This window comes from Podarcis tiliguerta (genome assembly GCF_965153285.1).
Source record: "Podarcis tiliguerta genome assembly, chromosome: 17".
Taxonomy (NCBI): Eukaryota; Metazoa; Chordata; class Lepidosauria; order Squamata; family Lacertidae; genus Podarcis; species Podarcis tiliguerta.
Window position 1 is genome coordinate 31,422,226 of NC_139550.1, and position 23,223 is coordinate 31,445,448.

At 45.3% G+C, this 23,223-nt stretch overlaps 1 protein-coding gene and 1 long non-coding RNA gene across 3 annotated transcripts in view; one reads left to right on the forward strand and one right to left on the reverse strand.

The window, feature by feature from the left end:
• LOC310668005 overlaps positions 1 to 23,223 on the forward strand; it is an 86,237-nt gene that overhangs the window by 58,377 nt on the left and 4,637 nt on the right. The gene's annotated exons all lie outside the window — the stretch shown is intronic.
• ZNF653 (zinc finger protein 653) lies at positions 7,629 to 22,806 on the reverse strand. 2 transcript variants are annotated; one of them, XM_083420763.1, is made up of 4 exons: positions 22,240 to 22,805; positions 17,356 to 17,399; positions 16,075 to 16,141; positions 7,629 to 7,867 (listed from the first exon to the last, which is right to left on the reverse strand). In XM_083420763.1, exons 1-4 carry the CDS (start codon positions 22,566 to 22,568, stop codon positions 7,690 to 7,692), a joined length of 618 nt encoding a protein of 205 aa, XP_083276889.1. In that variant the 5' UTR covers positions 22,569 to 22,805; the 3' UTR covers positions 7,629 to 7,689. The 2 variants fall into 2 exon arrangements, with proteins under 2 accessions (XP_083276889.1, XP_083276890.1); XM_083420764.1 differs by lacking the exon at positions 7,629 to 7,867 and adding an exon at positions 11,286 to 11,442 and having other exon boundaries at positions 22,240 to 22,806.

Sequence of the window (23,223 nt, forward strand, 5' to 3'; positions counted from 1 at the left end):
CTCAAGGGATTGATTAATTTTCAGTAGTGCCTGTGTCATAGAATCCATTGATGCAGCTGTTGAGCTTTCTGGTGCCGGCACTGTTTGGCCAGAAATTGAGGCTCTTTTCTTTTGTGTTACCTTAGTTTTAGATCTGGTTCTTATCTCCTCAGCTGTGCCGCTCATGTCCCAAGGTCGTTCTCACAGGAAAAACTCGCGATGGAAAATCCCACTGTTAGTCACACTTTTCCCCTCTTGATCCTCAAGAGGGAGCAATTAACAATGTCCAAATTCGGGGAAACAAAGAAACAGGAAGCCAAATGTGAAAAGTCCGAAGTCCGCCATTAAAGTTATTAAAAACACTTTTCCTCTGATGGATTTAATTAATCAGTTTCACTAATAAAGTCCCCTTCAAGTTCTACAACTTTATCCAACTTTCCGACTTTTTAATGATGCTCTTAAAAGACCCATTCCTCCCGGTGTTCACTCCTGGCAGGTCGTCCCGGGGGAGTCAGGGCGATGGGAAACCTTGTTTCCTTTTCAAATTAAAGAGTATCTTCACAAGACTGTCTTTCCCCCCCTTCTCTTGCCGATCGGGGGGGAAGGATACATTTGACAGGTCAGGGTTAAAAGTTCAACTGTAACTTTCTTGCAACTGCAGCGAGGTCTGACGTTGCTTTAGATTTCTGCAGTCCGGGGGGGGCAGACTTCCTTATTTTATGCCGTCCCGTTTTCAGCCAAATTTTTTAAAATTTTGTTGTACCGTCTTTTTTCCGCTCTTACTCACGGGTGTTCAGTCCGAATTTTCTTTTCAGGAAGGAATCGACGCTCTCCGCTTATGGCGACGCGGCTTCACTCTGCGAGCTGGGTTGCGACTCTCAGCACCGCGCTCACACCCGATGCCGCTACGGAGCCTTTAAAAAGGCTCTTTCGCAATACCGGGGGGCGCAAAAGGTGCCCGCCGAGTCTCCTTGTTCACAGGCTTCAGCGCCTGTGATTTTAGGGGTCCCCCGCTCGCCGTAGCGGGTCAGACCCGAACTCACAGAGCAGTCCTGCCTCGGAGCTCGAGGCAAGGACCGCCATTAAGCGCTGGCGCCGACCGGAAGTCCACTTTGACGTGCTTTCAAACTGCTAGGTTGGCAGGAGCAGGGACTGAGCAACGGGAGCTCACCCCGTCGCAGGGATTTGAACCGCCGACCTGCTGATCTGCAAGCCCTAGGCTCTGTTGTTTAACCCACAGCGCAGGCCTTATAAAGCCTGCTATAAGGGAGAAAATATGTCTCATGAGCTCACTTATCAACAGCGTACCAGGAAGCCTCTCTTGCCCAGCCCATCAGGTGAAGGGATTTATACAGGCTGCTTGCTGCAGGACAGTTAAAGGTGCAGAAATGCCCTCTTAGCCTGGAATGAAGTTGGTACAGCCCAGCAAGCACACGCTACATGCCAGAGCTCATCTATGGAGTTGCGGGGTGACCTCAGCTTTGTAACATGAGGGTTAATAATACAAGCCTGCCTCAGGACTGTTGTTAATGTTGCTGAGATAATGAATACAAAGTGCTGAGAGCACTTAGGGGGAAATGCTGTGTAAAGTTTATTATTCATAGAAACCACTCTGTTCCTCCATTCCATTTGAGAACAGGCTCAGGGCTGCGGCCAAGTTTGGAGTAGAGAAGTGCCATGATCACCCAGGCTGATCTAGACAAACACTCAAGAAAGGGGGTTTGAATGGCAGCAAAACGGGCCATATCCAAGTACTGCCCTATATGAAAGTTACTGGGGTCTAAAGACAGGGGTGCTTTCCTTTCCAGGCGCAGGGGTTTCACCAAAGAACAATCATTTGCTACGGCTCAAGGCTTCCAAAGGGAGCAGAATGAGGAGACTGAAGAAAGAGAAGAGGAGGAGGAGTTTGGATTTGATATCCCGCTTTATCACTACCCTAAGGAGTCTCAAAAGGTCAGCGGACTGAATCCCCTTGATGGGGTGAGCACCCATTGCTCGGTCCCTGCTCCTGCCAACCTAGTAGTTCGAAAGGACGTCAAAGAGCAAGTAGATAAATAGGTACTGCTCCGGCGGGAAGGTAAACGGAGTTTCCGTGTGCTGCTCTGGTTCGCCAGAAGCGCCTTAGTCATGCTGGCCACATGACCTGGAAGCTGTATGCCGGCTCCCTTGGCCAATAAAGCGAGATGAGCACCGCAACCCCAGAGTCGGTCACAACTGGACCTAATGGTCAGGGGTCCCTTTACCCCTTTACCTTTAAGGAATCTCAAAGCAGCTAACAATCTCCTTTCCCTTCCTCCCCCACAACAAACACTATGTGAGGTGAGTGGGGCTGAGAGACTTCAGAGAAGTGTGACTGGCCCAAGGTCACCCAGCAGCTGCATGTGGAGGAGCGGGGAATCGAACCCGGTTCACCAGATTACGAGTCCACCGCTCTTAACCACTACACCACACTGGCTCTCTAAATACCCCCAAGGTCAGCTACAACACCAAAAAGGCAGGAAGGTGGCAGAGGGCCTTACATGATGAATGGGGTGGGGAACACATGAAAGAACACTTCAAAAAAGAATTGTGGTGAGGGATGGGGAAACCTGTGCTTGGACTCCAGCTCCCCCTGGCCTCAGGCAATGATGGGAGCTGTAGTCCTGCAATATCTGGACGGCCCAGATTCCTTGTCCTGGGTGTCAAGGTTCCATCATAGAAAAGCTCTGCCCCAAAGGGAAAAGGAGGAAGCTATGCAAACAAAACCAGAACCCATGCCCAAAGAGCACAGCAGTGCTCAATCCACAAGCCCCAGGCCGGATGAGTGGGTAACTGGGAGGTAGTGGAATTCCTTCCTCCTCTTGCTAGCATCTTTTCTTAGCAAAGCAGCTGTTGCTCTAACTCCCCCACCTGGACAAGACTTGAATTACACAGAAAGAGCCGCTTGCTATCCTCCTTGACTGAAAGTAGGATGGAGACTGTTGAGAACTATGGGGATACGAACTTGACTTCCAGAATTGGGGGGAGGAGGCAGGATATAAATGCAGGCTGTGACCGCTGACACACATGTTCAATTGACTAATAAAACAACAACAACAACAACAACAACAACAACAACAATAATAATTTATTGTTTATACCCTGCCCATCTGGCTGGGTTTCCCCAGCCACTCTGGGTGGCTTCCAACCAAATATTAAAAACAATACAGCATCAGACATTAAAAACTTCCCTACCACCTTCAGTTGTCTTTTGAAAGTAAAATAGTTATTTATTCCCTTGACAGATGGTAGGAGGGTGTTCCACAAGGCAGCTGCCACTACTGAGAAGGCCCTCTGCCTGGTTCCCTGTAACCTCACTTCTCGCAGTGAGGGAACCGCCAGAAGGCCCTTGGGGCTGGACCTCAGTGTCCGGGCAGAACGATGGGGATGGAGACGCTCCTTCAGGTATACTGGGCCGAGGCTGTTTAGGGCTTTAAAGGTCAGCACCAACACTTTGAATTGTGCTTGGAAACGTACTGGGAGCCTATGAACATCTTTCAGGACCGCTGACTTGCAGCCCCGGAAGGGGGCAGAACAGACTTACACACACAAAGACCCAGAATGCAACCCCTGCACAAATGGGGAGTTGCCTGTATAAAGTACCGTATTTTTCGTTCTATAGGACGCACATTTTCCCCTCCCAAAATTAAGGGGAAATGTGTGTGCGTCCTATAGAGCGAATGCAGGCTGCGCCGCTAAGCCCAAACCCAGAACAGGAAGACGGAGCACTGCGGAGCGCTCCGTCTCGCTGTTCTAGCTTGGGGATGGCTGCGCGCAAAGCCTCTGCATGGCAGCGGGGCACTGCGCTCCAAAGGCTTCAGGGATCTTTGAGGCTGGCGGTGGGGGAAAGCAGCGGTTCCCCCCACTGCCAGCCTCACAAGCTCTGGTGAATGTACCTTGAACACACCTTGTTTTAGAGGGGGAAAACAAGAAAAAAAAATTCCCTGTTCTCCCCCTCCTATGGTCCGGTGCATCCAATGGAGCGAAAAATACGGTAGGTACTGGTAGCTTTGAGAATTCAACAGAGCAAAATGGCCCAGTCTGGGAAGGTCACTTTTCTCCTGCTGGAAACTGGGGGTGGGGAAAACCTGAAGGGCAACCAATCAAGGCCCTGAACCATTGGATTCAAGGTACAAGAAAGGAGATTCCAACTAAACATCAAGATGAACTTTCTGAAAGCAAGAAAGTTTCCGTTTGACAGTGGAATGGACTCCCTTGGAAGGGGGTGGACTCTCCTTCCTTGGAGGTTTTTAAGCACAGGTTGGAGGGCCACCTGTTATTGATGTTTCACCTGAGACACCTGCATTGCAGGGGGCTGGACTAGATGACAACTGGGATCCCTTCCAAAAGTGGCGGAGCTTCATGCTCCGGCACCAGGGGCCGGGGAACAGGCGGGGGCAGGGCTGGCGCGCGTCCTGGGGGCGTGACGCTCAGTGCGGGTGGGGGCCAGCCGCGATGGCACCCCACCAGGATCGTGCTGCCAGGGGCAGTGCGTTCCCCCCACGCTCCTCTTCCTCCGCCAGTGCCTTCCAGCTCTACAGTTGTTTTTAGATCATTTTTATTAATTTTCCAATAAAAAACATCCAATTAATATATCCAATCATAATCCAATTAAAATAAAAAACTGAAATAAAAAAAAGACCAAATTATAATCCAAATTATAATTGTTGATTTTTCGGAGCTCCCCATAGTCTGGACCTCTGAACCATATCTCCACATCTCAGTTCTGCCTCTCCTCGTTGTTTCCATATTTTCCACATCTCAATTTTAACGCTTTAACCAACTCTACAGTTCTATGAGTCTTATGATTCTATCCCACTCTGGTACAGGGAATAACACAGCTGTACGTGCAGGAGAAAACAGGGAGAAATTATACCTGGGTCACAGATAGCAAAGTAGAGTTGCAGTACTGTCATGAACAGGGTGGTGTGAAAATGACCAGAAGTTCAGGCAGTTTTGTTTCCTCCAGAAACAGGCTTTTCCATCTACAGTAGTACCTCGGGTTAAGAACTTAATTTGTTCTGGAGGTCCATTCTTAACCTGAAACTGTTCTTAACCTGAGGTACCACTTAAGCTAATGGGGCCTCCCACTGCCGCCGCATGATTTCTGTTCTCATCCTGAAGCAAAGTTCTTAACCCGAGGTACTATTTCTGGGTTAGCAGAGTCTGTAACCTCAAGCATCTGAAACCTGAAGCCTCTGTAACCCGAGGTACCACTGTACAGCCAAGGACCAGAACTGGGACACTATGTAAATATATTTTATGGCATTTTAGCCTGCATCCAAAATAAGGGGTTTTTAATCGAGCATGTGGGAGTCTGTGTTTTGGTAAAGGAAGAGCTGGGGACCTCCCATCAGCCCCAGCCACTCTGGCCAAAGGCCAGGAATGATGGGAATTGTTGTCCAACACACCAGGGACACCCTTTCCAGACAAGCTGCTTACAGCACTCTCTGCTCCATGCTCGTGGGTACATACAAATATGTACTACTAAAGAGTTTCTCCATGTGAATTCCAGACCTTGAAAGAGACCCCTAACAAGCTTTATTGCTTAAAAACCCATCACCAACCTTTCCACCTTTTTCATATTTTTACTGAGGGTTAAAAATGGGTTTTTCAAAAAAACGATGGCCGAGATTCTCAGTACATGCAAATTCCTCCAGCTCCTTTTCATAAAGGGGACTCTGAATATAGCAACCCACAGTGGATGGGTACAGAGGCCCACAAGTCAAGGGTCTGTCTTGTGAAAACCTGAAGCATGAGCATATCCACCAGCAAAAACCTGTGCTTTAGTGGGTGCTACAATTCCAGAAGGGACGTGGGTGGCGCTGTGGGTTAAACCACAGAGCCTAGGACTTGCCGATCAGAAGGTCGGCAGTTCAAATCCCCGCAAGGGGGTGAGCTCCCGTTGCTCGGTCCCAGCTCCTGCCCACCTAGCAGTTCGAAAGCACGCCAGTGCAAGTAGATAAATAGGTACCGCTCTGGCGGGAAGGTAAACAGCGTTTCCGTGCACTGCTCTGGTTCACCAGAAGTGGCTTAGTCATGCTGGCCACATCACCCGGAAGCTGTGCGCCGGCTCCCTTGGCCAATAAAGCGAGATGAGTGCTGCAACCCCAGAGTCGGTCACAACTGGACCTAATGGTCAGGGGTCCCTTTACCTTTACAATTCCAGAAAAAGGGATACGAAGGCCAAATCTGGCTTGCCTTTCAATGCAAGAGCCCTGAAGGATGAGGAAGAGGCAGTCTCCAACAGCAGATTTATGACTCTTTTTATCAACCTACTTTAGGGAAGATATGACCTTTCACGAGAATGGATCAAAACATGCAGATCAGCCGAAGAGTCATCTTGAATTGTAGTCAATAGATACAAACCGGTCATGTGAATCCGATATACTTTTCCCACTGAAGTCAGTCTCTCTGTAAGTAGTGGTAGGCGAATAGACCCTCAAACCAAGCATCAAATTGCCAGACAAGCAAAGGTGCTGTTTAGCAGTAAACAAAGTACTGGTAGCTTAATTGGATAAGACTCTTCTTGTCTATTAATACAGCATCATTCCCCTTCCCTTGGAGAGATGGACAGCTGTAGCACCACAATCTCCAGTTACAAGATGAGCTGATTTGATGCTGTTTTGAACAATTCCCCACCACTTCACCCCGATACCTGAGAACACCTGCACAACAGAACTAAAACTTGTTGAAGTCTGTCACCATCTGCTCTTAAAAAGCTGGTGCGCAGCACACGGATGAAGGGCTGCAACCCTCTGCTGCAGGCAGCACACATCCCATCTCCAGCTGTGAATGTGCAAGTAGTGCCCTTCATTGGTTAGGAACCTGTAATGGGGCGACAGTGGCGTAGTGTGGGTTGTCAGCACCCGGGGCAAGGCAAGTAATTCGCGCCCCCTAACCCGTGGATTTGCGCCCCCAACCCGTGGATTTGCGCCCCCTAACCCTAACCCCCAGATGTTGCGCCCGGTGCGGCCGGCCCCCCCTGCACCCCCCACGCTACACCACTGTGGGGCGACTTTTTATCATATACGGTGGGATTGTAGTAAAATTTTAAAAATTTGGGACATGATATATAATGAGTTGAAGAAAATGTTCCAGTTAACATTTGTAAAAAAAAAGCCTGAAGCTTTCTTGTTAGGGATTGTAGGAAAAGACCTGCCAAGGAAATTAAAAAAACATTTTCATGTATGCAACAACGGTGGCAAGAGTCTTAATAGCACAAGGATGGAAGAATGAGGAAATCCCGACTAAAGAACTGTGGCAAGAGAATTGCGGAATTGGCAAAATTGACACATAAACTACGTGGCAAGGATAACTGTGACTTTAAAGAAGAATGGGAACCTTTTAGTACTTAAAGAAACAACAGAATGAACTGGACTCCTTGGCAGGTTTTGAATAAACATTCAGAAACTCTTTATTGGTAATATAGCGATAGATAAATTGAGGATCTTTACAACTCTATAACATGCAGAGAATAATATGTGTTGAAAAACTGGAGAAAGTAGCTGAGGGAAGTCTGGTTGGTTGTTGTTTTTTTAGGGGAGGGGGAGGGGGAAATGGGGGGAAATGAGGATGATGTATTTTTGATAAATTGTTAATTGTTGAAATTCCTAATAGAAATATTTTTTTATTATTTTTTTTAAAAGGAACCTGTAATGGGGCATTCAATAGAGAGGTTCATAGCCAGGATCAGGCAGCTTTGTGATCCGGGTGGCTCTTTAGCTTGTGGAACTTGACGCTGTCCAATTTCTCAAAGCGCTTTCCGCAGTGCTCGGAAGTGAAGTTGTACTGGGCTTTTGAGGTATGCTTCTTCATGTGCCAGTTGAGAGAAGCTCGCTGCCGGCATTGGTATCCACAGACCTCACACCTGTAGAGAGAAGCCGTCATCACCTCGCTGCATTCAAGAACATGGCAGCAGCAGAGAGCCCACAGGCAAGGCAATAGGCCATCACCGCTTGCTGCCAACCTTTCACACTGCACGCACATAGCACCCTTGAAAATCAGAGACTGGGTGTCAACCAGTTACTGTGTCTGACTTCAGGTGTAGCCGAAGAGGGAGCTGTGTCCACAAGAGGGAGCTTTTGCCAGCAGTTTCCATCAAGAGGTGGGGCTGTTATCATACCCAGAAACCGTTCTGTGCTGCCTCTCCAAGGCACCTTTAACATTACGTTCTTAACAAGGTTGAAAGGAAACAGCCATTCAGGTTAATTCATTGCTTAAATACAGCCCCAGATTTTAGCTAGCGCTGCCCTTTGTAGAGGGACGCGGGTGGCGCTGTGGGTTAAACCACAGAGCCTAGGACTTGCCAATCAGAAGGTCGGCGGTTCGAATCCCTACGACGGGGTGAGCTCCCGTTGCTCGGTCCCTGCTCCTGCCAACCTAGCAGTTCGAAAACACGTCAAAGTGCAAGTAGATAAATAGGTATCACTCCGGCAGGAAGGTAAACGGCATTTACGTGCGCTGCTCTGGTTTGCCTGAAGCGGCTTAGTCATGCTGGCCACATGACCCGGAAGCTGTACGCTGGCTCCCTCGGCCAATAAAGCGAGATGAGCACCGCAACTCCAGAGTCGGTCACGACTGGACCTAATGGTCAGGGGGCCCTTTGCCTTTGCCCTTTGTAGAAGGCCATGTGATTGAACTGCAAGCCTCCCCTCAATCAGGCACTTAAGGCACATTTTCCGAATATAATTACAATGTGTTGCCTGTGTTAATATACTGTAATAATGATAATCTATTGGACTCCATTAGGCTTGTATATCTCTATGCTAGAGATGTGGTAAGCACAATGCCTCCTTGAAACATACGCTTATACAGTCATACCTTGGAAACTGAACGCCTTACGAGTCGAACGTTTTGGCTCCCGAATGCCGCAAACCCGGAAGTGAGTGTTCTGGTTTGCATACGTTCTTTGGAAGCCAAACATCCATTGCGGCGTCCGACTGCATACAGGAAGCTCTTGCAGTCAATCGGAAGCCACGCCTTGGTTGTTGAACGTTTTCAGAAGTCGAAAGGACTTCCGGAACGGATTCTGTTTGGCAACCAAGGTATGACTGTAACATGTTCTATACTTACTAAGAAAATACTGAACTGTATAACTATGACTGTGCAGAAAAAGCTAAAACATTCAGCGTAGAATATTTGTTTGAACTATACACCTATTGTATGGAAATTAAGAACAGGACAACAAAAATAGATTCTACGTGCCCTAATGGTGGCCAGGAGACTGATACTGATGAATTGGAAGAATAAAGATATGATCCCCTTCAGTCAATGGATTGACAATACGACAAAATTCACAACTTATGATCATACTACTTACAGATGCAGACTTTGTTTGTGTAAATATGACAACATTTGGAATGAATTTTTTAAAAATGTAGTAGGCTATTAATATCTACATATGTATTAGGATAATAACATCATGTCTATTTATATAAGAATGTATGGGACTACATTACATGTTATCTTTGTATATTGCTTCTTTCTACACATTTTTGTTCATCCCCCCCCTCACTTCTTTTCTTTTCTCTGTATCACTTTATTTCTTTATAATTGAAATTCTTTCAATAAATTATTAATACCAAAAGATACTGCAATAATGATTATGTGGTTTGCTCAGGTTTCATTTAGCAATACAGTGGTGCTTCGCAAGACGAAATTAATTCGTTCTGTGAGTTTTTTCGTCTTGTGAATTTTTCATCTTGCGAAGCACGGTTTCCCATAGGAAATGCATTGACGGTTTCCCATAGGAATGCATTGACGGTTTTAAGAAAAAGGCGCAAAACGTTTTCGTCTTGCAAAGCAAGCCCATAGGGAAATTCGTCTCGCGAAGCAACTCAAAAAACAAAAAACTCTTTCGTCTTGCGAGTTTTTCGTCTTGCGAGGCATTTGTCTTGCGAGGTACCACTGTATTAGGATAATAATATCATGTCTATTTATATAAGAATGTATGGGACTATATTACATTTTATCTTTGTATATTGCTTCTACACATTTTTGTTCATCCCCACCCTCACTTCTTTTCTCTGTATCACTTTATTTCTTTATAATTGAAATTCTTTCAATAAATTATTAATACCAAAAGATACTGCAATAATGATTATGTGGTTTGCTCAGGTTTCATTTAGCAATACAGTCGTACCTTGGCAGAGACGTAGGAAGGTCAGGTGGTACCTGGTGCAGAAAATTTCTTGTCACCCCCCCCCCCCCCGCATACATTTATTTTATTTTATTTTATTTTATCGCCTGCAAAAATGGTTTGACGTTATTTCATATTTTCTCACAAAGGAATGTGGATTCTGGGCCTCTGATAACAAGGAGGCGACTGTGGACAGATACTTAAATCTACAGGATGGATTGTGTTTTGGCTCCACTGAACTGAAATTTCAGCCTTCACACCATATGAAAACGGCCAAGTAAACAGTTATTTTCATGGAGGAAGGTCAAGATATTAACTGATATGCATGAAATTTCAGATATAGCTATATAATCCCTAGTGTAGTAAGATAAGACCTTTGGAGCAGGCATTTTTTTAAAAAAAGTTTGTTATGAACCGCCCTAGTAGGGCAGTAATTGCTAATTTGTCACTCCCCCCCTCCATGATGGCACCCAGGGCAGACCCCCCCCGCCCCCTCCTATGCCCCTGTACCTTGGTTCTCGAACAGAATCCATGCCGGAACTCCGTTTGACTTTTGAAAATGTTCAAAAACCAAGCCACGGCTTCCAATTGGCTGCAGGAGCTTCCTGCACTCAATTGGAAGCCACATTGGATGTTTGGGTTCCAAAGAACGTTCACAAACCAGAACACTCACTTCTGGGTTTGCTGCATTCAGGAGCCAAAACATTCGAGTTGCAAGGTGTTCGCGAACCAAGGCACAACTGTAATATTTTTTTTAAAAAAAAGATATTGAATGTCCTCTACAAGGGACCAGAAACTCAAACCCATCTTGCAACAATGCCCCAATCTCCACCTTGTTAGGATTTACTCTGGCCCGTCAAGCCCTAGATGCAGTGCTGCTGCATAATCACACTTGTGGTGCTATGAGACCACTATACAGCTGCTGCTACTCGCCCCCATCACCTCACAGGGATAATAATAATAATAATAATAATAATTTATTTATACCCCACCCATCTGGCTTGGTTTCCCCAGCCACTCTGGGCAGCTTCCAACAAAAGATTAAAAATACACTAAAGCATCAGTCATTAAAAACTTCCCTAAACAGGGCTGCCTTCAGATGTCTTCTAAAAGTCAGATAATTGATAATTGCGAGCGCATGTCCTGGAAACAGCGGTGCCCTGCTTCACACTGCCACACAGCTGTTGTGTACATCTCAAAGGTGGGGTCCAGCTCTGAGAGATGGGGCTCACAGGGACAGCGGTTTTTGTGGTCTCCGTACCAGATTACTATGTTGTTCAAGCAGTTCACATTCCGCCTTCTTCCTTGTGACACGGGAAGCGGGTTAGGGAGAAGAAGAAGAAGAACATAAGTTTGTGAAATATACTCAGAGTCGAGAGTGGATTTCATGCTCTTTATTCAGCTCATAGTGGTGAAGAGGAATGAAAGTCGCCTCAAAGTACCTGCTTTATATACATTATTTACACAATGGGCTGCACATGATTGGCTAATTCTGGAATTCTCCTGTAGGCCAATCAGGTTGTGGATTCACTTCCATCTGGAGCCGGATTGGGTGGCTCCTGCAGACCAATCATACTGCTGCATTGTTCTAGGACCAATCAGACTACTGCATTCTGAATCCTATTGTTCTAGGACCAATCAGACAGCTGCATTTTGGATCCTATTCAACTCAGTACATAACAGTTTGAGAAGCAGAGAACAGAAGGTCCCTTCAAACAATTGAAATAAAAAGCTTACAACACCTTATAGGAAGGCTATAAGGAGCCCTAAGAAAGTCATTTTAATTCAAATAAATTAACTTCAAAGATGCTGAGACTTACATGTTCACCTGTCAGGGGACTGCCATCGGAACAGCAGAGGGAGGCAGGGGGGCCCGCTGGGATACAGAGAGCCTCCGAAACTCCTGAGGAGCAGTTCCTCTTCCAGCAGTGGAAAAAGCCACACCTCCAGTGGAGAAGAGAGGGAAGGGGCCAGCCAAGTGAGGAGAGGGTTCGAAGATGCTGCTGAGAGCCCCAGCGCCTCACCTCGCCAGGCTGGCCAGGAGGGACGCACGCCCCTTCCGTCACCCAGCTTGTGCATAGGGGTGAAATGCAAGGAGGGGAGGAGGAGGCTTGGGGTGCCGAAGATTATGTTGGGGGAGAAGCCGGAAGGGGCCACTCCTGGATTCTGTAAGTGACTGAGACAGTCCTGAACTTGGTAGATCTGCACTGTAAATAGTTTGCACAATAAAATCTTTAAAAGCCAGGTCGGAGTCCTGTCTGGTTACTCACGAGCAACCAGCATCAGCATCTGACATCACCTCTTGAACATGAAGCTTTTAAAATAATATAACTGAGGTAAAGGTAAAGGTACCCCTGCCCGTACGGGCCAGTCTTCACAGACTCTGGGGTTGTGCGCCCATCTCACTCAAGAGGCAGGGGCCAGCGCTGTCCGGAGGCACTTCCGGGTCACGTGGCCAGCGTGACATCGCTGCTCTGGCGAGCCAGAGCCGCACACGGAAACGCCGTTTACCTTCCCGCTAGTAAGCGGTCAATATTTATCTACTTGCACCCAAGAGTGCTTTCTAACTGCTAGGTTGGCAGGCGCTGGGACCGAACAACATACTGTATTGTTGTATCCCGCCGCGGGGATTCGAACCGCCGACCTTTCGATCGGCAAGCCCCAGGTGCTGAGGCTTTTACCCATAGCGCCACCACATCAAAATACCAGTTTATTACCATACCACAGGCTGCACTGTTAATGACAATAAAATATGGGGTGCCTACAGGCACCTCTGTGAGATATTTCCATATCACAGGCAGCAGTAGCGGCTAAGCCAAGACACACTCCTTGCTCTCCCTTGCAACATTGGTAGTCTTGGAGCAACATGTATAGTCGTACATTGGAAGTTGAATGGAATCCGTTCCAGAAGTCCGTTCAACTTCCAAAACGTTCGAAAACCAAATTGCAGCTTCTGATTGGCTGCAGGAAGCTGTGGAAGCCCTGTAGGACGTTCAGCTTCCAAAAATAGTTGCAAACCGGAAGGAACAGTCATTTCTGGGTTTGTGACATTCGGGAGCCAAAATGACACGATATGATACGATAATCTTTATTGTCATTGTCCCATACAGAACAACGAAATTGAAAACATCTACATCAGACATTCAAAAGCCCACAAGCCTCCTATCCCAGCCTGGTTAACCCCAAAAACTCTGATACCCCATAATTAAATACAATATACTCCCACAGAGACTACCTTATACTGCGTTTAAAGCCAGAATTGCATTTGGGTAGAAACTGTTTCTCAGGCGGCTAGTCCTAGTCTTAATAACCCTGTACCTTCTTCCAGAAGGCAGAAGCTGAAAGAGATCATTTCCGGGGTGCGTACTATCCTGCGCTATCTCTGCAGCTTTCTTATGGCACCTGGAAGCATAGATTTGATCTAAGGTGGGAAGAGTGCACCCAATTATTCTCTCTGCAGTCTTTACAACCCTGGACAGCATTGTTTTTTCCCTGGCCGTGCAGCTCCCAAACCACACACACAGACCATAAGTTAATACACTCTCCACAGTACAATGGTAAAATGCCATCAACAGGTCCTTTGAGAGATTATTTTTCCAGAGGGTTCTCAGAAAATATAACCTCTGCTGTGCTCTCTTCATCAGGTCTTTACTGTTTTCTCCCCAGGTTAGGTCATACAGTAATACTTCCACAAAACATTCAGGAACTAAGGTGTTCGAAAACCAAGGTACAGCGTACCTTGTTTTGCGACCGGGATCCGTTCCGGAGCCCCAGCTGCTAACCGAAAAGGACACAGGGCAAAGTGATTTAGGGCTTCTGTGCATGTGCGAGCAGCAAACCCGGAAGTAATCCGTTCCTGTACTTCCGGGTTTGCCGCGGATGTTCACCAGAATGGACGCTAGACAAGGCGGGCGTTCGTGGAGGTGTTACTGTATGACTGTAAAGCTAGACAAGCACCTCAACCATATGTTGGAATGCACATCTCTAGTTGCAAATCTCTGGTTACAAACGTGAATCCTCTGTGAAATACTTCCTGTGGCCATCTCTGTCTGAAGGCTACACAAACTTAATGGGAATGAGAGAAATTCCCTGAAGGCTGCAACGTTTGACAGAAGGAGCCACATGTCATGGCCTGATTAACAAGTCATTCCTCCCTTTAACAAAAAGCTAAATACAGTGGTACCTTGGGTTACATACACTTCAGGTTACAGACATTTCAGGTTACAGACTCCGCTAACCCAGAAATAGTGCTTCAGGTTAAGAACTTTGCTTCAGGATAAGAACAGAAAAAGTGCTCCGGCAGCACAGCGGCAGCAGGAGGCCCCATTAGCTAAAGCGGTGCTTCAGGTTAAGAACAGTTTCAGGTTAAGAACGGACCTCCGGAACGAAATAAGTACTTAACCCGAGGTACCACTGTACCTCATCATCCTGCCAAACTCTGTATATCAGCACTTCTCTCAATAATAATCCATTTTGCTGTCAAGCCCAAATCACTATGCAGAGAACTAGATGCCATCTACCACCCCACAGTTAACTATTGGCAAACAACTCAAAGGTCTAAAATACAGACTTCAAGCTTTCGTAAATTAATAAAGGAAATACCTACTCCTTTTGGTTTCCATGGTAATTTTGAAGCATGAGAACAATGTGCCAAGCTATCTTTAGGGCAAATAAAAGGTCTAATGCAGCATTTCTCAAACCACACAATTTGCTATGGCCAATTCATGGCATTAGAACAATTTTTTAAATTTTTGTTTTTAAAGAAAGAAGAACCACACAATTTTAGGATTAGAACATCAGCTAATGTGCCACATTTTTTATCTATTTCTGCCTGGCAGTTGCCTCTTTAACATTAGACATCTTAAGATATATAATGAATTAAAAAAGGTGTTTAAATACACCTTTACTAAGAAACCAGAGGCCTTTCTCCTGGGTATTGTCGGCCAGAGTGTGTTAAAAAAGGACAGAACATTCTTTATGTACGCAACAACAGCAGCAAGAATATTAATTGCCAAGAATTGGAAAACTCAGGAGCTACCCACTGTGGAAGAATGGCAGATGCAACTGATGGACTATATGCAATTAGCCGAGATGACCGGCAGAATTCGAGACCAGGGAGAAGAAAGGATGGAAGAAGATTGGAGGGAATTTAAGATTTATTTACAAAAATATTGTAATTTGGCTGAGTGTTGAATTGGATGCCAGTGCAGATAATTGTCTACCATTAAATTAGATTTAAGGTTGAATTATATGTCAAACCAAATTAAGATTATTAATTAAGATGAGTTAAATGATAATTTGTTTGAAATTAATTTAATAATGATGTAAGTGTATGCGGGAGGTGTGGGGGAGTCCCATGTAACAATTGAGAGATGTTAAATGGACAATGACAAGTTGTGCTTATCTAATATATGCTTTATTTGAAAACTTCAATAAATATATTATAAAAAAAAAAAAAAAAAAAAAACATTAGACATCTTAATTACCAGTAATGTAAAATATAAAGAGATATTTGTCAAGCATATTCGCCTCAAATTACTTTTGAAATTTTTATACAGCCATCATCTACTATAATCTGAGAAGACTCAAAGCAGGCACATTCTGTTTCAATTTTTAAATGTCTGCAGAAAACCTTTCTAATATGTCAGGCCAATGTAGGCCTACTGTTAAATATATCTTTCCGCAATAGTTGGCTGATTTCTGATTTTAACATTTTTATGTGGTTTTTATTCTGTCACTTTACATACAATTGTTGTGAACTGCTCTGATTTCTTCTATGAATCCTTGGTTCTCAAACACAATCCGTTCTGGAAGTCCGTTCGGTTTCCAAAACGTTCAAAAACCAAGGGGTGGCTTCTGATTGGCCCCAGAAACAATGCCGACAGCCGAAATAGATGTTCAGCTTCCGAAAAACGGTCTCAAATCAGAACACTTACTTTCGGTTTTGTGGCATCCAGGAGCCAATTTGCTCATCAACTAAACTGTTCAGGAACCAAGGTACCACTGTATATAAATATATATTATAAATAAATTATATGCCTACAAGCAGGAACAGTTAAACAGAAGGGGGCATTACACCCTGAAAATGTAGCTACCGTATTTCTATCTCAGTGTCAACTTTATGCTATTAAACAGAGGTGGACAAATGTTATAGAGCAAGGTGGATTATTGATCATAATATACCATCCAACTCCTTGGCTTCTTTTATTGGATCATGTAAAGGACCTTATAGCCAAGAAGGATACATGTTTGGGGTTTTGAGTTCAGTGAGCAAAAACAGAGATTATGGGAAATGCTAACATCCCAACAAAAACATAACACTATGGGAAATATAAACAGCATCACTTAACAAAACTAAAAAATGCAATTTGGTTCAAAGCGGGGAAATTCTGAATTTTCATTTTATTTTTGAAAACTGGAAGCCATCTATCAATGGGAAATATTCTATGTAAACCTACCTACTGAAATGAGTGAACCTACTCACTCATGTTCATTAATTTCAATGGGCGAGTAAAACTTCATTGAGCGCCAGCCAATAGAGGAATCTGCAAGCGCATGTAAAGCATGATTCTATGCTGGTTCAGTGAAATTTACTCTGTTAAGAAATACTATCAGAATTCATTTCTTTTTGGAATATGTTAAGTTGTGGGTGAACATATCAGACGACACAGCGATTCTTCAAACAGCTCTTGTTTATTCACAGGCCAGAACAGAACTGAACCGAAGGGTTCAGGCAGCCTGCTTATATAGAGCTCCACTAGAACGCAACAGTAACCATTTTCTATAACTATCCAATCACTGAATATCACTTTCAATCCCTTATTTGCATATGTGGACCTGAGTGAAAACTATCTACAGTATCCCCCTGCTAGCCCAGCGTGAGAACTTCAGTACATAACAGAATATTGTATCTGTCATTTGCAGAGTTTACTGCAGTAACAAGTAACTGAAAGTAAGAACTCATTGCAATTCACTAGCTTCTGACACTGGCACACACTTGTGCTCAACAAGCTGCATTTTCCCTGCTCAGGACTTCCAAGTTTTGTAATCCTCAAGTTTCAACCTGTCACCAGACACCCTTGACCAGCAAGTAGCACGGGCTCCAAACAGTGGGCTAGACATGCCTGCAGTCATTCGTTTCTGTTCTTTGCTCAGAAAACAATTCAGCCAATGTAACAGAGCAAGCAAAACACACCACTACAAACATATTTACATACTTTTCTTCCTTTGTGGCTCATAAGGAATCTGCTCCCAAAGCTTCCTGAAAGAAAAGATAATAGCATATCACAAAATGCACTCAGAATCTTAGAAGTGGATACCATTATTTGTTTGTTAAAAGAAAGGCTAATCCAAAGAAGATGATTTTCAAATGGTCCCAAGCAAGATAAATAACTGAGACTCTGAAGATTAGGTATAGATAGATAGATAGATAGATAGATAGATAGATAGATGATAGATAGATAGATAGATAGATGATAGATAGATAGATGATAGATAGATAGATGATAGATAGATGATAGATAGATAGATAGATAGATATAGATAGATAGATGATAGATAGATAGATAGATAGATAGATGATAGATAGATAGATTAGATAGATAGATAGATAGATAGATAGATGATAGATAGATAGATAGATGATAGATAGATAGATAGATGATAGATAGATAGATGATAGATGATAGAGAGAGAGAGAGAGAGAGAGAGAGAGAGAGATGATAGATAGATAGATAGATATAAATATATATAGATAGTTTATTGATTAAATTTACCAATTTAATTAATAAATAAACTATCTATATCTATCTATATCTATATTGCCCTTCATCCAAAGGCCACAAGGCAGTTTACAACATAAAAATACAAAATGAGAACACAAAATACACAACAAACCAAAAACAAACCAGCGACACCCCTCCCTAACACATAAGAGTCAGTTTGCTCTTCAGTCCCTCTCAGGAAGTCAAGAGCTAAAGTACAACAAAATTCAATCATCTTAATCATGTTTCCTCAGCCACAGAAATCACTACCACTGGGAAACCGAGGATCCCATCAAGAACACCAACAAATGCATTGATTTCTTAATCATAATGATGACCTCTTAACATCTAAGCTCAGATGAATACTATGAAATGTGATTTCTGGTCTCTTAATGCAGAGAAATACAGTGACTGTCTCAAGCTTTCTGTTTGAGATTTCCAAAAATCTTGAGGTTTTTTAAAAAAGTTTTACATTAGGCAATTGCCTGTGTTGATTCTGTTAAATCTTTCTCTAATAGTGTTCACCATAGTAAAGGTAAAGGGACCCCTGACCATTAGGTCCAGTCGTGACCAACTCGCTATTGTGATAACTTGGCTGTGGAACCAAACGGATATTGAAAAAGCTGCCCCTCATCACTTCAGAAGTTCACAGAACACTGTGATGGACAAATGCTCACCCTTCACTCCAAGACCATTCCTGAGTTTCATCTTATCCTCACCACCTGTCCAGTATATATGAAGTCACTAGCTATGGTTAAACAGAAGTTTGATATCAATAGACCTAGGTTGAGTAGCAAGAAGAGTGACCGTTCCATATATCTCCTTTGCCTGACCCTTCAAAGGTGCAAAACTATGATTATATGAACATTTACTCAGAAATACCATCTCTGAAGGGGCTTACTCCTGTTTTTGTTGTGATTGTCTGCAAGGTTTTAATTGTTCTTGTTGGCATCCATCTGTCTTGAGACACAATGGAGTGCACCTGGGTGGGCGGAGTCAAACTGTGGCGTTAGCGACACCAAAGTGACCAAGGGAGTGTGTATGGAGGTCCTGAGCTACCCAAATGACAAGATTTCCCTCTTGGCCTTGCTGATGTGGTCCAAAGGAAAGCAGAGCAATATGCTTAGCACCAGTTGGCGGCAGACGTTACCGGAAGTAGACATACTGTAGCCTTTCAGACCTTTTCCATGGGTCGGATGAGCGTTGCTCCCGGGAGGGAGGGAGGAGTCAATAGACACCGAGGGTTGCTTCAGAGAAAGAGTTTATTTCTGCAGAAAGGCACTGTGTGATCGTTCACAGCAAGCACACTAAAAAGCAGTTACAGACAGCTTATACCCCTTTCAGGTCCCCTTTCCCCCTCCCCAGGAATCCAGCCTCGTGAGTTTGTACATGTAAGTTTACATCCTTGAGCATGAACAGACCTTCCTGTAGCCTGTACTCTTATCTTGGGGTACAAAGGTCACCCAACTATAGGAGCCATCTCCGGGTGCGTGGGCTGACAGGCCTGTCTTGCAAGGTCTGTGCGTCAGCGTGGTCAGGATATTTACAACTGGTAAGATAAGACCCAGATCAGCCATCCCATCTTGGAACTGACAAGGCCATCCATTAAGCCTTCATGGATTGATAAGGGAGAAGGCTTTGTTTATACAGCTGCATCTGTCTCCTACAGCTCAAGCTATTGGATTTTAGCTAATACATCCTTGAGGAAAGAATTTGGGAGTTTTGGGGCTCGGTTCGGGATGCCTGCACAGTCAGGTTTTAGTAATCTGTTCCTTCAATACAAGGTGCCGGCCAACTGTCTTAGGGACTCCACTCTGGGTTCACACCTTATCCTTTCCTTCTCTCGAAGACATCTCAAAAGGCAGTGGAGCCTTGGGATTAGAGTTTTCTGTCTCCTAGATTGACGAGGTTCCCAGGTTGACGAGTCCCAACTTTCCCTCACGCACGCCCCTCTACAGAATGTGCAGAAGCCACCTTTTTGAGCACGGACCCTACTCTTGGTTTCGTCCGCTCCATCTGCTGCAGCGGTCTTCACATGTGGTGGGACTGCATAACGTGGGTGTCAAGGAACTGCCATCAGAACAGGAGCAGGAAACAGAGGGGCAGTTGTGCTACAGGGAGCCTCTGAAAATCTTGCGAAGCAGTTCTTGTTCCGGTGATGAGGAAAACCCCACCTCCAGTGAGGAAGAGGTGAAAGGACCAGAGGAAGCTGGTAGGAGCCTCAACTGGCCAGGAGGGAAGCACGCCCCTTCCGTCACCCACCCTGCACAAAGAGGGAAGGAAAAGGCTGGGCGTAACGAGACTTTTATGCTGGGGGAGGTCCAGGAAACAAGCACTCCTGGATTCTGCTAGCGATAGAGGCAGACATGAACTTTGGGGTTCTGCACTGTAGTTTTGCACCTAAATAAAACCTGTAAAAGACAGGTCGGAGTCCTGCCTGGTTACTCGTGAGCAATCACCTTTGCCATCTGACAGCGGGGTTTGAGGCCCATTGGCTACCCTCGCCTGGTTTAGCCAGCCAGTTGGAGCCATTTCCCACGGTGTGGCTGTTGTCACATGCTGACAACTTCTCGCAGCCACAGGTGAGAGCCGGGTGGAAGATGGAGACCACAGGTGGACAAACTACTGCAGAAGGAGCACGACGTGTGTGTCCCCCCCCCACTGTGTACTATCCCTCCCCATACACCCCAAATAAATGATTTGATAGATCACATGCATATATTAAAACATTAAAAAAAAACACATTTGGTAGCTATTTTTCTGTTTTACCTGTTCTTATTTTAACCTGTATGCAGACTCAAGTCCCGCATCAAGGAAAGAAAACGCAGGCTCACATTCCTCCCCTTGTGTAGAATGTGAGGTGAAATAAATACAGTGGTGCCTCACAAGACGAAATTAATTCGTTCCGCGAGTTCTTTCGTTGAGCGAGTTTTTTCGTCTTGCGAAGCACCACTGCAGTTAAACACTAACAACGGTGGGGAGGGGTGGGGAGAAGCAGGGCAGCTGCCGCAGCTGGTACCTCGGACTCACCCACACCTTGTGGCCACCGCGCGACGCGGCTGGAGGGCGGTGGGGCTCAGGAGTGCGACTCTGGCTGCAATGCTGGCTGCTGGTGGCAACGGCTCTCTGAGAGGAGCACGCGAGGGTGGTGGGCAGTGGCGCGAGGCAGCCAGAAGGTTGGCCGTCAACCGGAAGGTGGGAGGGAGCCGGAGGAGTCGTCAGCCGGAAGGTGGGAGGGAGCCGGAGGAGCGGGGAAGCGAGCGTGCGTGCAGTGACCGTCGCCATGACAGGAGAGGCAGGGCTGTTTCGTCTAGCGAAGCAAACCCTTAGGAAAATCCGTCTTGCGAAGCACCTCAGAAAACGAAAAACCCTTTCGTCTAGCGAGTTTTTCATCTTCCGAGGCATTCGTGTTGTGGGGTACCACTGTATCTAAATACAGTGGTACCTCGAGTTACAAACTGAATTTGTTCTGGAGGTCCGTTCTTAACCCAAAACCATTCTTAACCTGAGATGCGCTTTCGCTAATGGGGCCTCCCGCTGCCGCCGTGCCACTGGTGCGCGATTTCCATTCTCATCCTGGGACAAAGTTTGTAACCCAAGGTACTACCTTCCAGGCTTGCGGAGTTTGTAACCCGAAGCATTTGTAACCCGAGATACCACTGTACCCACATTCCTCCCCTCAGAAAGAATGTGTGTGAGAGAGAGGATGAGCTCCTTGGAGCAGACCGAGACCGGCCACCTTCCCTCACTGGCAGTTCTATAAATCATTTAATGTGTCCACACGAATAGAAGTTATTAATATTGCAGCCGTTGTATAAGGGATTATTATTTTGACTGGAATGTATCTGAAATGAGTAAGATTTTGGAACGCAGAAATAAATAAAATCATCAAGCCATCAAATCTAGCATGTGGGGGCACCTAAATTATATAAGTTGCTATTTGAACGATTGGTATTAGTAACTGTATTATAATTTGGTATTGTTATAATGAGGATATTATTGGACTGTAATTGGGGGGGAAAATACTGTACTTTTCTGTGTATAAGATTAGGTTTTTTTACTTAAAAATTATATGAAAAACTGTGGGTCTTATACCCGGATAGTGAATGGTGAGGATTTCTTAAATTGGGAGTCCCTAAAAATAGGGGGCGTCTTATACATTGGGGCGTGTTATACACGAAAAAATACGGTATATATATATAAAAAAAGAGAGACAAGCTACCTTCCAGAAGCATTTAATGGAGTTACATCACAGCAGGAGCAACGGCGGCTGCCTCTGCTGCCAGCTGCCCAGTGGGTGAAGGAACCCCACGGCCCGTTCTCCCCGCCGGTTCTCACCCGCGGCACCCAGTCCGCTGCTCCCGTTCCAGTCCCAGCAAGTAAGTGGCCAGCTTGTCATCGCTCCAGCAGCTGCGCTGCCTCAGGTTCAACCAGGGCCCGTGGGACTTGTCCAGGTAGACCCACCGCACATCGGATTTCTTCTGGGACTCGAGGCGGCGCCAGGCTCGGTCAGACTTGGTTAGCCGCGGCCTACCCCGGGCCTTCTGGCCACCCTGCGCCGCTTCTCCATATCTGGCAGCGGTTTCCTCCTCTTCCTCCTCGCCTGCGGCCGGGTCATGCTCAGAGTCGCTCGTCTCCGACCGGTAGCTAAGGAGCCCCATTGTCATGGAGCAAGCCTTGGCGCATTTTGATGACGTCGCTGCCAAGGCGACCAACCGCTCGCGCTCTTCCGCTTCCGGGTTCCCAAACAGAGGTGGAGAAACGGGCAGGGAGTTAATTCATACAGTATGTAAGCCGCCTGGATACCCGTCAGGGGAAAAGGCGGGGTATTTAGTAGTCGCAACAAAAAAACATAAAAATGAAAATAGCAGCTGGATTTTGAATCTCTGTGTGTGTCAAGGCTTGTTATTTTTTAAACTATCATGGGCAGCAGTTTGCTGCCTTTTTAAACATTAGGGCACTGGTTCTCAATTTTTTTTCCTTTGGGCCACACTTTTTTTTTGGGGGGGGGTGGAATTGTTCTCACCCACCTATTCTTTTATTGAAAAGAAATACAATGGAAAAGGAAGAACTCATAGCCATGCTTGATTTGTAACATTGAACACTGATGTAGAAAAATAGCTAAAGAAGCTGGAAAGCAAGACCAAATAAACACGACCTAAGAGATATACAAACCTTTTCCTCAATTTTGCCTTTTAGTCTGCTCTCCTTTTAATTCGTTTCTCCCGCTATTCCCTTCCTTCTAATCCCTTCTTTGCTTTCCATCAAATAAAGCATTTTGCAATGCCCATTACCCCATTTCCTGAATTTACCCTCTCTCTA

What these genes read in the sequence shown, in the direction of transcription:
- ZNF653 (XM_083420763.1), bottom strand. Translation starts at nt 22,568, where the DNA reads ATGACAATGGGGCTCCTTAGCTACCGGTCGGAGACGAGCGACTCTGAG. An exon ending in CAGCGGACTGGGTGCCGCGG is followed by an intron (nt 17,400 to 22,239) that starts GTGAGAACCGGC and finishes CTTTTCTTTCAG; the next exon opens with GAAGCTTTGGGAGCAGATTC. An exon ending in TGGATGCCACAAAACCGAAA is followed by an intron (nt 7,868 to 16,074) that starts GTAAGTGTTCTG and finishes TTCTCTCTACAG; the next exon opens with GTGTGAGGTCTGTGGATACC.